Source organism: Lathamus discolor, chromosome 2 (assembly GCF_037157495.1).
Source record: "Lathamus discolor isolate bLatDis1 chromosome 2, bLatDis1.hap1, whole genome shotgun sequence".
In the NCBI taxonomy this organism is placed as follows: domain Eukaryota; kingdom Metazoa; phylum Chordata; class Aves; order Psittaciformes; family Psittacidae; genus Lathamus; species Lathamus discolor.
In genome coordinates, this window is record NC_088885.1 from 42,936,369 (window position 1) to 42,949,457 (window position 13,089).

The 13,089-nt window shown below is 42.0% G+C and overlaps 1 protein-coding gene across 1 annotated transcript; it reads left to right on the forward strand.

Annotated features, from left to right (window-relative positions):
• The first annotated feature begins 830 nt into the window (after positions 1 to 830).
• LOC136009186 (uncharacterized) lies at positions 831 to 12,872 on the forward strand. The gene is made up of 7 exons (XM_065669251.1): positions 831 to 869; positions 982 to 1,050; positions 3,232 to 3,385; positions 3,947 to 4,107; positions 6,550 to 6,753; positions 6,857 to 7,038; positions 7,313 to 12,872. The coding sequence occupies exons 2-7, from the start codon at positions 990 to 992 to the stop codon at positions 12,866 to 12,868; spliced, it is 6,318 nt and encodes a 2,105-aa protein (XP_065525323.1). The 5' UTR covers positions 831 to 869; positions 982 to 989; the 3' UTR covers positions 12,869 to 12,872.
• Positions 12,873 to 13,089: the final 217 nt, after the last annotated feature.

A 13,089-nucleotide genomic window follows, 5' to 3' on the forward strand; every position in this document is an offset into this window, starting at 1 on the left:
GCATCCTAGTAAGTTCTAATTAATTGAATTGAACTGATTTTTATATCATAAGTTCCCTTCCCAGAATTAAAGAAAAAAACCACATCAGCTTCAAGTTCTATACTGAAGTATTTAATTTAATCCCAAACGAATTTTTTTTTTAATTTACAATCTGATTTGTTGAAAAAAAAAAGATCACATTTTATTTTGAGTTGCTTTACAAAAAAAACCCCAACTTTCCCTGTGAAGCTGCAAATGAACTGAAAAGCTGTATGTGGCTATAGTGGGGCTACATGGAGACTGCACATTGTTAGGAAGAGAGAGATCTTGTAGCTGTTGGTGGCTTTAAGTGTGGTTTATAGGGGTTAACATCTGACTACAGAGGAAGCTGACTTAGGCAAAAGGTAGGCAGCCTTATGATCCAGTAAAGCAGAGCTCTGAATAAGGTTTTTCTTTCCAGGCACTTTTCCAGGGTGTGGAAGACCCACCTTTTGTTCCTTCAGCTATATGGTTGTCTGTTGCCCATTTAGGTGGTCCGACTTTAACTGGCAATTTGCAGAGTCTGTTTGGGACATCTGCTTTGTGAATAAGATAGAGATGATAGAGCTGGAAATGTGCCTTGGTCAATGCACAATTCAGTTCTGTAAACAAGAAGTGAGGTGGGACTGATGTAGGGAGAGGCTCAAGAGCAGCTCAGCAGGTGGCAGGAATAATAGAGGTTAAACAGTAAAAGGAAATGGCTGTTAACTGGAGTCCTGGGAATTAGGGAGGGATTTCCCTCTGAAAGTAGAGACAAGAAAAATAAAGCATAGCTCTGGTTACCTGTGGGGAGTGTCATTTCTTGTCACAACAAATAATACATCATTCTGCATTAATCAGTATTTGAGCAAGTATGTGCGTTTGTGGGAAGCTCACCTTTTAACCTAGTATTTATTTAACAGCAAATGCGTAACTGTTTGAGCTGACACTTATAAGTCTGACACTTACACTTCTGTTGTGCAGCCCAGAAGATGGACATTGAGACTGCAGACGAAATTGCAATTGTGGGAATTGGATGCAACTTTCCTGGGGGTGAGTTTTGGTGAAAACAAAGCAGGCTGCTGGGTGAATATTGAAAAGCACAGTCACTTATTAATGTTGAAATGGAGAAAAGCAACACATTCCTCCCTTACCTCTGTAGAATTTGTTGCTTTGCTACTTGCTTGATCTTTTCATAAGGTCCCTCTGTGGCAGAAACTGATTGGTTCAAATTTGTCCACTGACAGACAGACCTGTAGTGCTGTAGATGGGCAGGGCATTGAGCTGCACATATGTAACTCATACAAATAAACTGGATGGGCCTGGGATGATTTGAACTTTTTCATGTGCACTGGCCAGATGATTGTGCATTGTTGCAGGAATATGCATCCATAGGGACAGGACAGACTGAGGGCCTGCCAGTATCACCAGGTCTGCCTGTAATATGAATAGGTTGTGTCTTCCTAAACGAAAGCTTCCTCCTTTATTACAGTATAAACTTTGTAAGGTCCCAGAAGAGCTAGATAAATCAACTCTGTGTCTGGTCAAATTCTGCTTCTTATGAATACATACCTAAATGCTGCCTTTTGTACAAGATAGAAAGCTGACTTCAGTAAAGAAAACTGGTATTGCCTACCATAATAAAAGACTGTGTTACAGTAGTCTCGTATTTACAGTCTCAGTTTAGATTAGGCCTTGTAAAAGTGGCAGTTGATTTAGTGAGATTATTTGACTAATGGGACTAATTATGAGATTAGTTGGGTGGAAATATTTAGATAGCTGTGAGAGGCTCCTAGGTTCTGTCTGTTGCTGTCAAACTGTCTGTACTCTTTACATTAGATAAATATGGATTTAAAAAATCCAGAAATAATCCAAGGAGTGGAATACAGTTTTGTCCTTTCAAACCAGCATTCAGCCTTAAAGGTGACCATGCTAATCTCTGCCTTTGCTTGTTTTCTTTCTTGTCCTCACCACATTTCAGTTACTGACTTCACTTTGTCCAAGATTCAGTAGGTATATGTGGTACAATGATAACTATATGTCCTATAGCTAGCTGCGAGCAAATGTGAATGCTCTGAGTCTACTAAAGTGCTAGTAAATATGTAGAAGCAGTGTCTTGCCTGAGCATTAATTACTAACTTAGTGCAAGCCACTTGTTGGTCCAGCCATACCAGTAAAAGGACTCTTCTCACAACTGTTGTTCTTAATTATCTCGCCATGCAGTAAGTGAACATGTGCCCTCATCCTGTGCTGTGCATGCTCAGAACTGCTTTTCTGAGCTTGCCTCGAAAGAATCGTTGCGTGATGGGAGCTGCTAAACTACCCTGTGTCTGAGGCTGTGCCTGTGATGAAGGACTAACTCTGGGAGGACTTAGGTGGAATTCTGTCCTGTGATCACTGTTACTGACTGCTAGCAGAGTCCCCAGCCTAGTGCTGGCCCACATCAGTTAGTGCTCTCCTGGTCAGTGCTTGGGCATGCCACAGGTTAGTTAGCATGGGGACTGATCTCTTCACTGCTTGCCTAAAAGCAGGGGACTGTTTGCAGAGTGACTGTGGGTGAGGCAGCTATGTATGCTGGGGGAAGTGGAATCTGGGAGGAGGAGAAATGTGGTTCACTGTGTGGATGCCATGTTAGCTGGTTTCAGGGCTGAGTGCCTAGACCTGGAGCTCTGTATCTCAACCAGTATGGACAAGGTCCCTCACAATCCAGTAGTCAGGTATTTTGGCTCCATCAGCACTGAATATACACATACTTTTATGTTTGGCTCATATGCCCTTCTAGTGTTAGGGACAAAGGGTAATGCCTCTTGCATTTTCCTGGTATTTGTAAGCTCAGTCTGTCTTCAAAGAGGCAGAGGTGACCTTTTGCTGTCGGTGGAGCTGCTTGAGGAGTGGTACTGTACAGGTACAGAAAGACCTCACCATATCCATGTGGTCATTAAGGACATAATGCATGCACGTAGTAGATGCAGTGGCATGGTATGGAAATGGTGACAGCAGAAGGTTAAGGATTTTGTGAAGTTCCTTTGCTTTTAGGCAAGCAGTGAAAGGATCAGTCATGCCTTTCCATTTTCCTCTCACCGAAGAATGATCATTTGTTTCTCTGGTGATTATACTTGAGCAACCTCGATTTGTATGTGGGAGTTCCTCATAGCTGAGTGTGCGTTTCTGAGTCTGCATGGGGAGGGGGAGCACAGACTTACTTAAACCTACTTAAAACCCTTTCTGCAACAGGTGATGGAATTGACAATTTCTGGAAAGTCCTAGAGGAAGGCAGAAACTGCACAGAAGAAATTCCCCCTGAGAGATTCAATGTCGAAGAATGGTATGATCCGGATGAAAACAAGCCAGGAAAAATATGTACAACACGAGCTGCTCTTCTCGATGAGTGAGTCTGTTATTCTGCTGTGCCACTGATTTTTTTTTGTTCTTAGACTGATATGCCCAGCCTCTCAGAGGGTGCAAAGCACAAAGGGAGCTTATAAATGAGACCTAGGAACTGTCATTCTTTTATCTAACATGATGAACATTCAGTAGTCAAACTGCAGGAATGTTTGGTGTGGAACTTCAATGAGCAAATTTAGTTGCAGGCCATGTTAAACACATATGTACATGGTTGTGAACACATATGACCTTTGACTGCATAATAAAAAAATCACATAATCCAGCATGTATGTAGATACTCACCATGTGTTGAGATGTTACCTGCCATGTGCATGCCTGTCTGCATTTTTTGGTCTACAGAAGTATGCAGGTATTATGCATGAGTGGGTATTTATACTGCACCTGAGCTGGGCTCCAGGCTTTCAAATGATTCATACTGTCTATAGTACTATTACACCAGTTACTGCTTTGCTTTAGATGAAATTGTAAAAAATGTATACTTTGTGTCTAGAAGTAGATGCATACTGCCTAGATAGTGTATCATTTTATGGGCTGTGTATTTTAGATTTAATTCATTTGACAACCACCTGTTTGGGATTAATAATATGGAAGCTGAACGTATGGATCCACAACAGAAGTTACTGATTGAATGCACATTCAAAGCCCTGGAGGATGCAGGAGTCCCTGTAGAAGCTATCAGTGGCACCAACACAGGTGTTTTTGTTGGTAAGATAAAAATTTAACGGTGAATAAAGTATGTTTGAACCTCACAGAGATCAGAGCACTCCTTCATAAACTTCACATACATATCTAGCACTGGAGATCTAAGGCTATTGTGCTATGACACTGCTGATTATTTTTCACAGGAATTACTAGGCTACTCTAGAAGTTCATTCTAATTCATGTATCTATTTTAGATGCCTCCCTTAGCATCTTCATACTCTGAGGTTGAAGCAGAAAACATCTAAACTGCCTTCCCAACCCTTTCCAGGAGTGATACTCTCAAGACAGGCCTAAACTTTTTTCAGTATACTGTTTTCCAGTATAACATTGTTAAAGTGTTGTGGGGGTTAAGATCCTTTTAAATCATCAGAAATCCTCATGTGTATATTAGTGTGCTACTAAGGTGCATATGTCCAACTGCTTACCTCAGTACCTGGAAAAGTTATGGAGAATATGATGGGTGTTGTTGAAAGACATTTAAAGGACAACGCAGTCATCAGACACAGTCAACAGGAAAAGTTTCGTTTAATCTGATATCCTTCTAAAGTAAGGACATCTACCTAGTGGCTGAAGGGAAAGTGGGAGATGTCGTTTTCCTGGATTTTAGTAAGGCTTTTGATACTGTCTCTCACTGCATTCTTCTGGACAAGTCCAACTGGTAGATGACCACGTACACTGTGTACTCAGTGAAGAACCGGGTGAAGGGCAGGGCTGAAAGGGTTATGGTGAATGTGGCTGCATCTGGCTGGTAACCAGTCGTCAGCAGTGTTCCTCATTGCTCAGTTCTAGAGCCAGTTCTGTTCACTATGCTTATCAATGGTCTGGATGCAGGAGTTGAATGCACCATTAGTAAGTTTGCAGTGATACTAAATTGGGAGATAGTGTTGACTCTCTTAGGGGACAAGAGGCCTTGCAGAGGGATCTAGATATATTAGAGCATTGTGGAATCCTCAAAGGCATGAAATTTAACAAGAAAAAAAATACCAGATTCTGCACTTGGGACAGGGTAGCACTGGACACAAGTATAAATTGGGAGAGAAGTGGCTGAAGAAAGGCTGGAGAAAGGAGTGCTTTTCAGAAAGAGATCTGGTGCATTAATTAAATACAGTATAACCAGCTGGTCAAAAGAGGTGATTATCCCACTGTATTTAGCATCGGTGGAGCTTCACCTTGAGTACTGTGTGTGGTTCTGGGCACCACGGTTTAAAAAGGAGATGCACACAGGAGAGCAACAAAGCTGGTGAAATGGCTGAAAGGCGTGTGCTGTGAGGAGTGGCTAAGGCCCCTGGGTCTGTCTAGTTGGGAGAACAGGAGATTGAGGGGTGAATTCTGCTCTCCACAGCTTCCTGAGAGGAGGAAATGGAAATGGAGATGCTGCTCCCTTCTCCCTGTGACAGGAAGTGTGGGAATGATACAAAGCTGTGTCAGGAGAGGTTTGGGTTTGAGATTAGGAAGCATTTGTTTACAGAGTGGTCAAACAGTGAAAAAAGCTCCCTAGAGAGATTGATGACCCAAGCCTGTTAGTGTTTAAAAGATATTTGAACAATGCCCTTAATGATATGCTTTAACTTTTGGTGAGATGCAAATTGGTCAGGCAGTTGGACTACATGATCATTGCAGGTAACTTTCAACTGAACTATGCTATGCTGTGCTGTACTATGCTATGTTATTTGGTCAAGGAGCTAGAATAACAGCACAATTTTCCTGGTGTAATCTGTGTCTCTTTTAAGAGGAGTTTTCTGGGAAAGTTAGGCTGATGTAACTGTAAGGGTAAACTCTTTACCTTTTAGTCTGAGATATGCTCTTCTTTCACAGACGAGACTATTCCTTGCTCTCTGAATGAAGATGTTGCATCTTCTGCACATACCCATGGTCTTGAGGATCCACCGTATTTCAAGCATATGTATTCACAGAAAGAGGACATAGCTCTCACAGGCTCTGTTCTTTTCTATTTCTGTGTTATTTACTGGATCACATCGAGCAAGCCAAAGATAAAAGCGTTAGATGTAGCTTATGCTATGACCTTTAACTTGGTACACGTGAGGAACTGAAACTAATGTCTTGTATATTTCTATCCCAGCTATCCTCGTTGTAGCTTCTTAATTCCCATAGCTAAATCAAAGCAGCCACTCTCAAACTGAGATACAAGCTACAAAGAGCTTAGCGGCATCATACAACGAGCTAAGCCATCAGGAAAGGCTTGTCATTTACTGTGCAGGTAGCAATTTCAAGTGTTAGGTATGTTTATGTAAGTTGGGTCCAGGGAAAATTGCTGAGAGTTTTGCCTGTGACTTGTGTGGAAGCAATGTTTCACCATAGAAGCACTACTGATGCCATGTAGTTTACTATTAAAACAAAAAAACCCAAACCACACTATCAGTTTTAGAAGTGTACATCCCTATTCCTCGCTTGGGTTAATATGCCATGTATTTGATATTTTTACAGGAATTATGAATCGAGACTATGAAGTCATAACAAGCAGAATAGTGACTGAAACGAATCATTATGATGGTACTGGATCAGCAATGAGTATTATTGCTAACAGGGTGTCATTCACATTTAATCTGACTGGACCATCACTGACTATTGACACTGCCTGTTCATCTTTTCTTTTTGCTCTGCACTATGCCTCGCAAACAATTAAATCAGGTAATGGAACTGAAGAGATGCTAGACAGTGAAATTAGGATTGCTACTATTTCTGTCTCTTATTCTGGACAACTCAACATGAGTATGTTTCTATTTTACTCCAGGAGATTGTGAGGCAGCAATCTGTGGTGCAGTGAACTGCATAATAGATCCCCGCACCTTTGTATCTCTGAGTAAAGCAAAAATGATCTCTCCAGAGGGACTAAGCAAACCTTTCTCCAAACAGGCAGATGGCTATGGAAGGGGAGAAGGCTGTGGTGTTCTTTTCCTCAAACCACTGAAAAAGGTAAGACCACTTGTGAGGCAGTGTAACATAAGAGTGGTTGCTCACCTGCTCTTAAAATTACTTTTCCAGAAAAGATTTTCCAATTCAAGCTCAAGATTAATGAAACATTTATTGAGCATTGAGCATTTATGTACTTCCCCCACTATGGGAAATGGATCACACATTTCAAAGTTAGTATCATGCTTTGTCTGTTCTTGGTTTTGTTGTTCTGTTTTCTCCTATACAGAGAAAGCACAAGATTATTAAAGGTCATTTTCCCTTTTTAATGAAACAGGCAAAGGAAGACTACAGCAAAATCTGGGGTGTTATAAACATCAGTGCAATTAATCAGAATGGTAGGCTCGTGACACCAATCACAAGACCATCTCAAATACAGCAAGAGAATTTACTGCGCAGAATTTATGAAACTCATGTTGATCCCTCAGTTGTGCAGTATATTGAAGCACATGGTACAGGAACTGCTGCTGGAGATCCTACTGAAGCTGAAAGCCTAGGTAATGTCATTAGTAAAAAGAGGTCTTCACAAGTTTCCATTCTGAAAATGGGTTCAGTGAAAGGAAATATTGGGCACACTGAATCAGCTGCTGGAGCAGCAGCATTAATCAAAGTGCTTCTGATGATGCATCATGGAAAGTTCGTTCCATCCTTGCATTACTCAAAGGAGATGAGCAGCATTGATACAGAGAAATTAAACCTAGAAATTCCCACAACTGTAGAGCCCTGGGAAGAATCCGGTGAGTATGGAAGAGTAGCTGCCATCAACTGCTTTGGATTTGGAGGAACTAATGCTCATGTTGTAGTCAGGCAGGCAAAGCAGCTAGAGCCTCTTCCTGCCTTTAAGAGGCCTCTTGAATTAGTTCTGCTGTCAGCAGCATCAAGTAAGTCCCTTCAGATGACAATGGCTGATACAGCTGACCAGCTGAGCACAAGGAATTCCATAACCCTCCCAAGCCTGGCCTATACGTCTGCCTGCAGAAGAAGCCATGCTAACCACAGGTACCGAAAAGCATTTGTCACAAATTCTCTCCAACACTTGCAGCAGCAGGTTATGCTGGCAGCAAATACTGAAGTTGCCATGTCAAAGGTGGAACCACAGCTGGTGTTTGTGTTCTGTGGCAATGGTGTAACGCTGAAGGAGTTCAGTGAGGTATTGCTGAGCTCCGAGCCTGTGTTCAGAGACAAGTGTAAGGAAACTGAAGCGCTTTTTCAGAAACATGCTCCCATCAGCTTCCTGCCAGCAGGAGGTGAAAGCCCGAAGGATTTGTTGAATCCAGAGCTTTCCCAGGTCATGCTTTTTACCCTGCAGGTTGCCCTAGGTGCCCTTCTGAAGTACTGGGGTATTAAGCCAGTCGCTGTTGTTGGCCACTCAGTAGGGGAAGTTGCTGCTGCACATTTTGCTGGGTGCCTTTCCCTGGCAGATGCAGTCAAAGTGATTTATCACCGGAGCAGGCTGCAGTCAAAGACTGAGAGTGGCAGAATGCTGGTGGTTGGAAACATCCCTGTTGAAGAGATTGTTGAATATCTGCATCCCTACTCAGGAAAGGTGTGCATTGCAGCTTTCAACAGCCCGATTTCCTGCACCTTGTCTGGGAATTCCTACTTTATGGATGCTGTCCAGAGAGACTTAACTCAAGCCTTCAGACAGAGAAACATCTTTCTTCATGTTTTAAGTGTCTCAGCTGCATACCACAGCCCTAGCATGGATATGATACTTGGGGAGTTGGAAGAGAACATACAGCCTTTAGAAAAACAGAAAGGGGAAATTGAAGTGATCTCAACACTGACTGGGGTGGCTGCTTCTGAAAATGACTTTGCTCAGGGGAAATTCTGGGCCCGGCATATTCGTGAGCCTGTTGCTTTCGCTCAAGCCATCAAAACTGCAGCCAGAGATAGGGAAAATGTGGTGTTTGTGGAAATAAGTCCTCACCGAGCATTGCAGCGGAACATAAAGGAAACTCTAGGAAACAGCACAAAAGTGTTCTCTTCTTTGCAAAATGATGTAGAGTATCAGACACTCTTCACCCTGGTAGGAAATCTGTTTGAACTGGGATATAATCCCAACTGGCAGAACTTTTATAATGGGTATCAAAGTGCTCCAGTGGACATTCCACGGTATCAATTTGATCGCAAAAAACTAATTAGGTATCTGAAAATCTATCAAGACGCAGGAAGATACGTCAGTGACAGTCATCCTTTGATTAAAGGCATAAACAGTGACAAAATGGAGTTTAGCTGCCTGCTGTCTCAGGGCACAGCATCATACATATATGAGCACAAGAACAATGGTGTGGCTTTAGTCCCTGGTGCTTTTTATGTGGAGCTTGGTTTGGCCTCTGTGATGAGCAGCTCAAGGCCTAAAGTGCCTCTGAGTTCTTGTCAAATGAGTATCAATTTTTCTGCACCGTGTGTTCTCACGCAGAGCTCCCAAGTCTTGAGCATCAAGCTGAGTCCACAAAAAGCAGTAACAGCCTTTGAGATACTGTCTTCCTCTAATGTAATTTATGCTGCAGGCCAAGTAACAACCGGGCCTGAAGCTGTGGTGGAGGAAAGGACCATCTCCCTCCAAGACATCTGTGAAAGATGCAGGTTGGTGATAAGCAGAGAGGAGGTTTATGAAGCACTGTCTCAGACTGGTTTTCAGTATGGCTCCATATTCAAGCAGCTCAGTGATGTGCACTATGGCCAGGAACTAAAGGAAGCTATAACAAGCATAAAGGTAAACAAGGAGATGGCCATAGATATGTACAGCTACTGTATCCATCCAGTACTGCTTGACTGTTTTCTGCAGATGACCACTGTTATGACTTCAAGGACTTTCCCATCATCTAGAGCAGGCTTTCCTTCAGAAATAGGCAGCCTGGTGGTGCTCCGACCGCTGGAGGAAGAAATGATGATATATATGAGAACAAGCAAATCCACTGAGAACTGCCTGGAGGTCTGTGGGTGCTTTACGGACAAACAAGGCTCCATTTTGGCTGAACTAAAGCGTGTTACCATCACTTTCATGAAGCAAGCATCTTCCAGAGATAATGAGTTCATGCTTGAAAACAAGTGGAAAGAAATTTCTTTTTCACAGATACCTAGAAATCGGGGGGCTATGCCCAGAGTCCTAGTGTTTGCTGACAAATTTGGGATAGCTGAGAAGCTCAAAAAATATTTGCATCCTGATTCAAGATACATTATGTATGAAGATTGGGAAGCCCTCCTGGAAGGCCACATGCAGAATAAAATGAGAGCAGAGGTTGAGAATTATGATGAAATTCTGTTCCTGTGGGGAATTCAAAAGTTAAATGAATGTATCCCAAGCAAAGTGGTAGACCAAATATCAAAATGTTGTGAAGCCTATCGCCAAGTTGTTGTGGCATTAAGAGAGAAAATGTCACGCTGTTTGGTCAGAGTGATCACCTACAGAACAACTGAAAGATATGTAGACCATGTTAACTGTGGGTTTGCATTGTATGGCATGACCAGAACTTGTATCATTGAAGTTCCAGAAATCATGTTTCAGATGATTGACCTCAGCTCTGCCAGTTCCCTGGACATCTCAGTGCTAGCAGATGTTCTTGTCAAACACAAAACTGTAGAGTATTCAGAACTTTGCATCAGCCAAGGAAGAACTTACATAGCTGAAATTAGACGCACACCTTTTGTAGATGCAGATTACTGCCAACCTGTAAGATCTGTCCAGAATTCAGAAACATTTACTTTGTACACTTCTGATCCATACATGGCAAAAGACTTGTCTGCTGAATTATCCACCAGCACTGCTACTCAACTTGATAAACACAGCGTTGAAATTCAACTGGATAAAATATGTCTCCACTCAGAAGATTATTTTCCCATTAGTGTTTCTAGTCATAATTTTGGTAATACACTGTACTGGAATTCAGAAGTAGTAGACAAACACAGACTTTTAGCTCTGGACTTCAGTGGCACAGTCACAGCAGTGGGCATTGAGGTAAAGAAAGTTAAAGTGGGAGATCATGTGGTTTCATGTTATCCATCTGCTGCATCATCCAGAGTTCAGATTCCAGGAACAGTTTGTTTCAAAGTAAATAAATTCCCATGCTTCCAGAATGTCCCTTGTATGTCATACTTCATCATTGCATGGGAAATCTTCAATAAGAGATTACCTAAGGGGAAATATGGCAGAACTTTGGGCATTATATCTACAGAGCCATCATCAGTTTTTTGCCACGTTCTTTCTGCTGCAGCAGAAGAGATGGGTTGGAGAACAGTACTTGCGAAGCCCACTCCTGATAAGTTCCAGTATCTAAACTTATGCAATGCCCTTGTTGCTCTTCCTCCAGTAAGCAGACTGTCTCAGGAGGATCTGGCCCACATGTGCTTTCTTAAAGATGTGGTGGTAGTGTGTGGCAATCGACAGTCTGAGTGTATGCAGAATGCCAGTGAAATGGATCATGAAAATATCAGCTTTCATATCCTTACACTTGCCAGTATTTTCCAGAAAGCATCTCTAAAGGAACTGCAAAAGGCTGTGCGTGCATGGATCAATTCCATGGATATGAAAAAATTTAGACATCTGTCAGGTTCTGTTTTCCAGCAGACCGAGCACTTTGAAAGGCTAAACTCTATGACGTCATATTTTACCTGCAAATCTGTCCCACTTGCTGTACTGAGGAAACAGAAGGACATCACTATGCTTTCAGATATACCACTGTATGAATCCCAGAAGCTGTTTAAGCAGAATGCTGTTTATATAGTAGTCGGGGGGCTCACTGGACTTGGCTTCGAAACAGTGAAATTCATAGCCAAGAATGGAGGAGGGTGTATTGCAATATTGTCCAGGAAAATGCCAAGCAATGAGAAGCAAGAAGAGATTAAAGCTTTGCAGGAGCAGTATAAAGACAGCAAAGTACTGTTTGTGCAGTGTGATGTTACTTCAACCAATGATGTTGAGAAAGCTTTCCAATCTGTTGCAAACATCTTTGCGGGGAGTCCAATCAAAGGTGTATTTCAAAGTGCTGTTGTTTTACATGACGGCCATCTTGAAGTTCTGAAGTTGGCTGACTTTCAGAAAGTGCTGAGTCCAAAAGTAGCAGGGACCCTAAATCTTCATTGGGCTACCAGAGGCCAGGAGCTTGACTACTTTGTGTGCCATTCCTCTGTAACTTCCTTTCTGGGAAATTCCACCCAGACAAACTATGCAGCTGCAAACTCTTTCTTGGATATCTTCTGCCTCTACAGGAGGAACTGTGGGCTTTCTGGCCAATCCATTAACTGGGGTGCTTTGAACCTTGGCATATTGCTCAATCAAAACCATCTTCAGTCCATTCTGGAATCCAAGGGCATAGACATTCTGCAAGTGCATGAAATTCATGAGTACCTCAGGAAGAGCTTACTTATGAATAATCCGCAGCAAGTTATAGCCAAATTAAACTATGAAGTATTTTTGCAACATGTTTTTTCTCAGATTATTTCACTCAAAAATCGCTTCTTATCATTTCTATCAGAAGAATACAAGAACAAGCCTGAAATCTCTGAGAAAACTCAAGTCCAGGATGCCACCTCAATCAAACCTGAAGACTATGTCATCTCACTGGTGACTGAACTCACCAACTTGAGCCCAGATGACCTAACCATGAATACAGCATTTTCATCATTGGGCATAGACTCTATGTTAGCTATGGCAATTCAGAACCGTGTCTTTCGAGAGAGAAAGGTGAACATACCTCTTCTGAAACTGCTTGATCCTCACACAACTCTGTCAAATTTAGTAGTAGTTTTAGAAGAAACAAGCAAGACAAAAGGAATAGTTAAGAAAAAACACCCTGTAGTTGAAAGTACAGAAAATGGAAGCTGGCTATAAGAGTCTTCTCATTCAGGAATTGTGTAACTTTGAAGATATCTGGACCCTTCATAGTACCTAAAAAGGAGTCATTGCAGACCGGGTAGAACATCTGGTGATGCTGAGTGTACCCTCCTGCATTAACCCAGAAAACCCCACAACTACGTTCTTCTGCCACTGTGTTAGCTGTGTTAATTTCAGTCAACTGTTTGACTTGTTACTTTCAATATTTTGTATCTTCA

What these genes read in the sequence shown, in the direction of transcription:
- LOC136009186 (XM_065669251.1), top strand. Translation starts at nt 990, where the DNA reads ATGGACATTGAGACTGCAGACGAAATTGCAATTGTGGGAATTGGATGC. An exon ending in CAACACAGGTGTTTTTGTTG is followed by an intron (nt 4,108 to 6,549) that starts GTAAGATAAAAA and finishes ATATTTTTACAG; the next exon opens with GAATTATGAATCGAGACTAT. An exon ending in TCCTCAAACCACTGAAAAAG is followed by an intron (nt 7,039 to 7,312) that starts GTAAGACCACTT and finishes TTAATGAAACAG; the next exon opens with GCAAAGGAAGACTACAGCAA.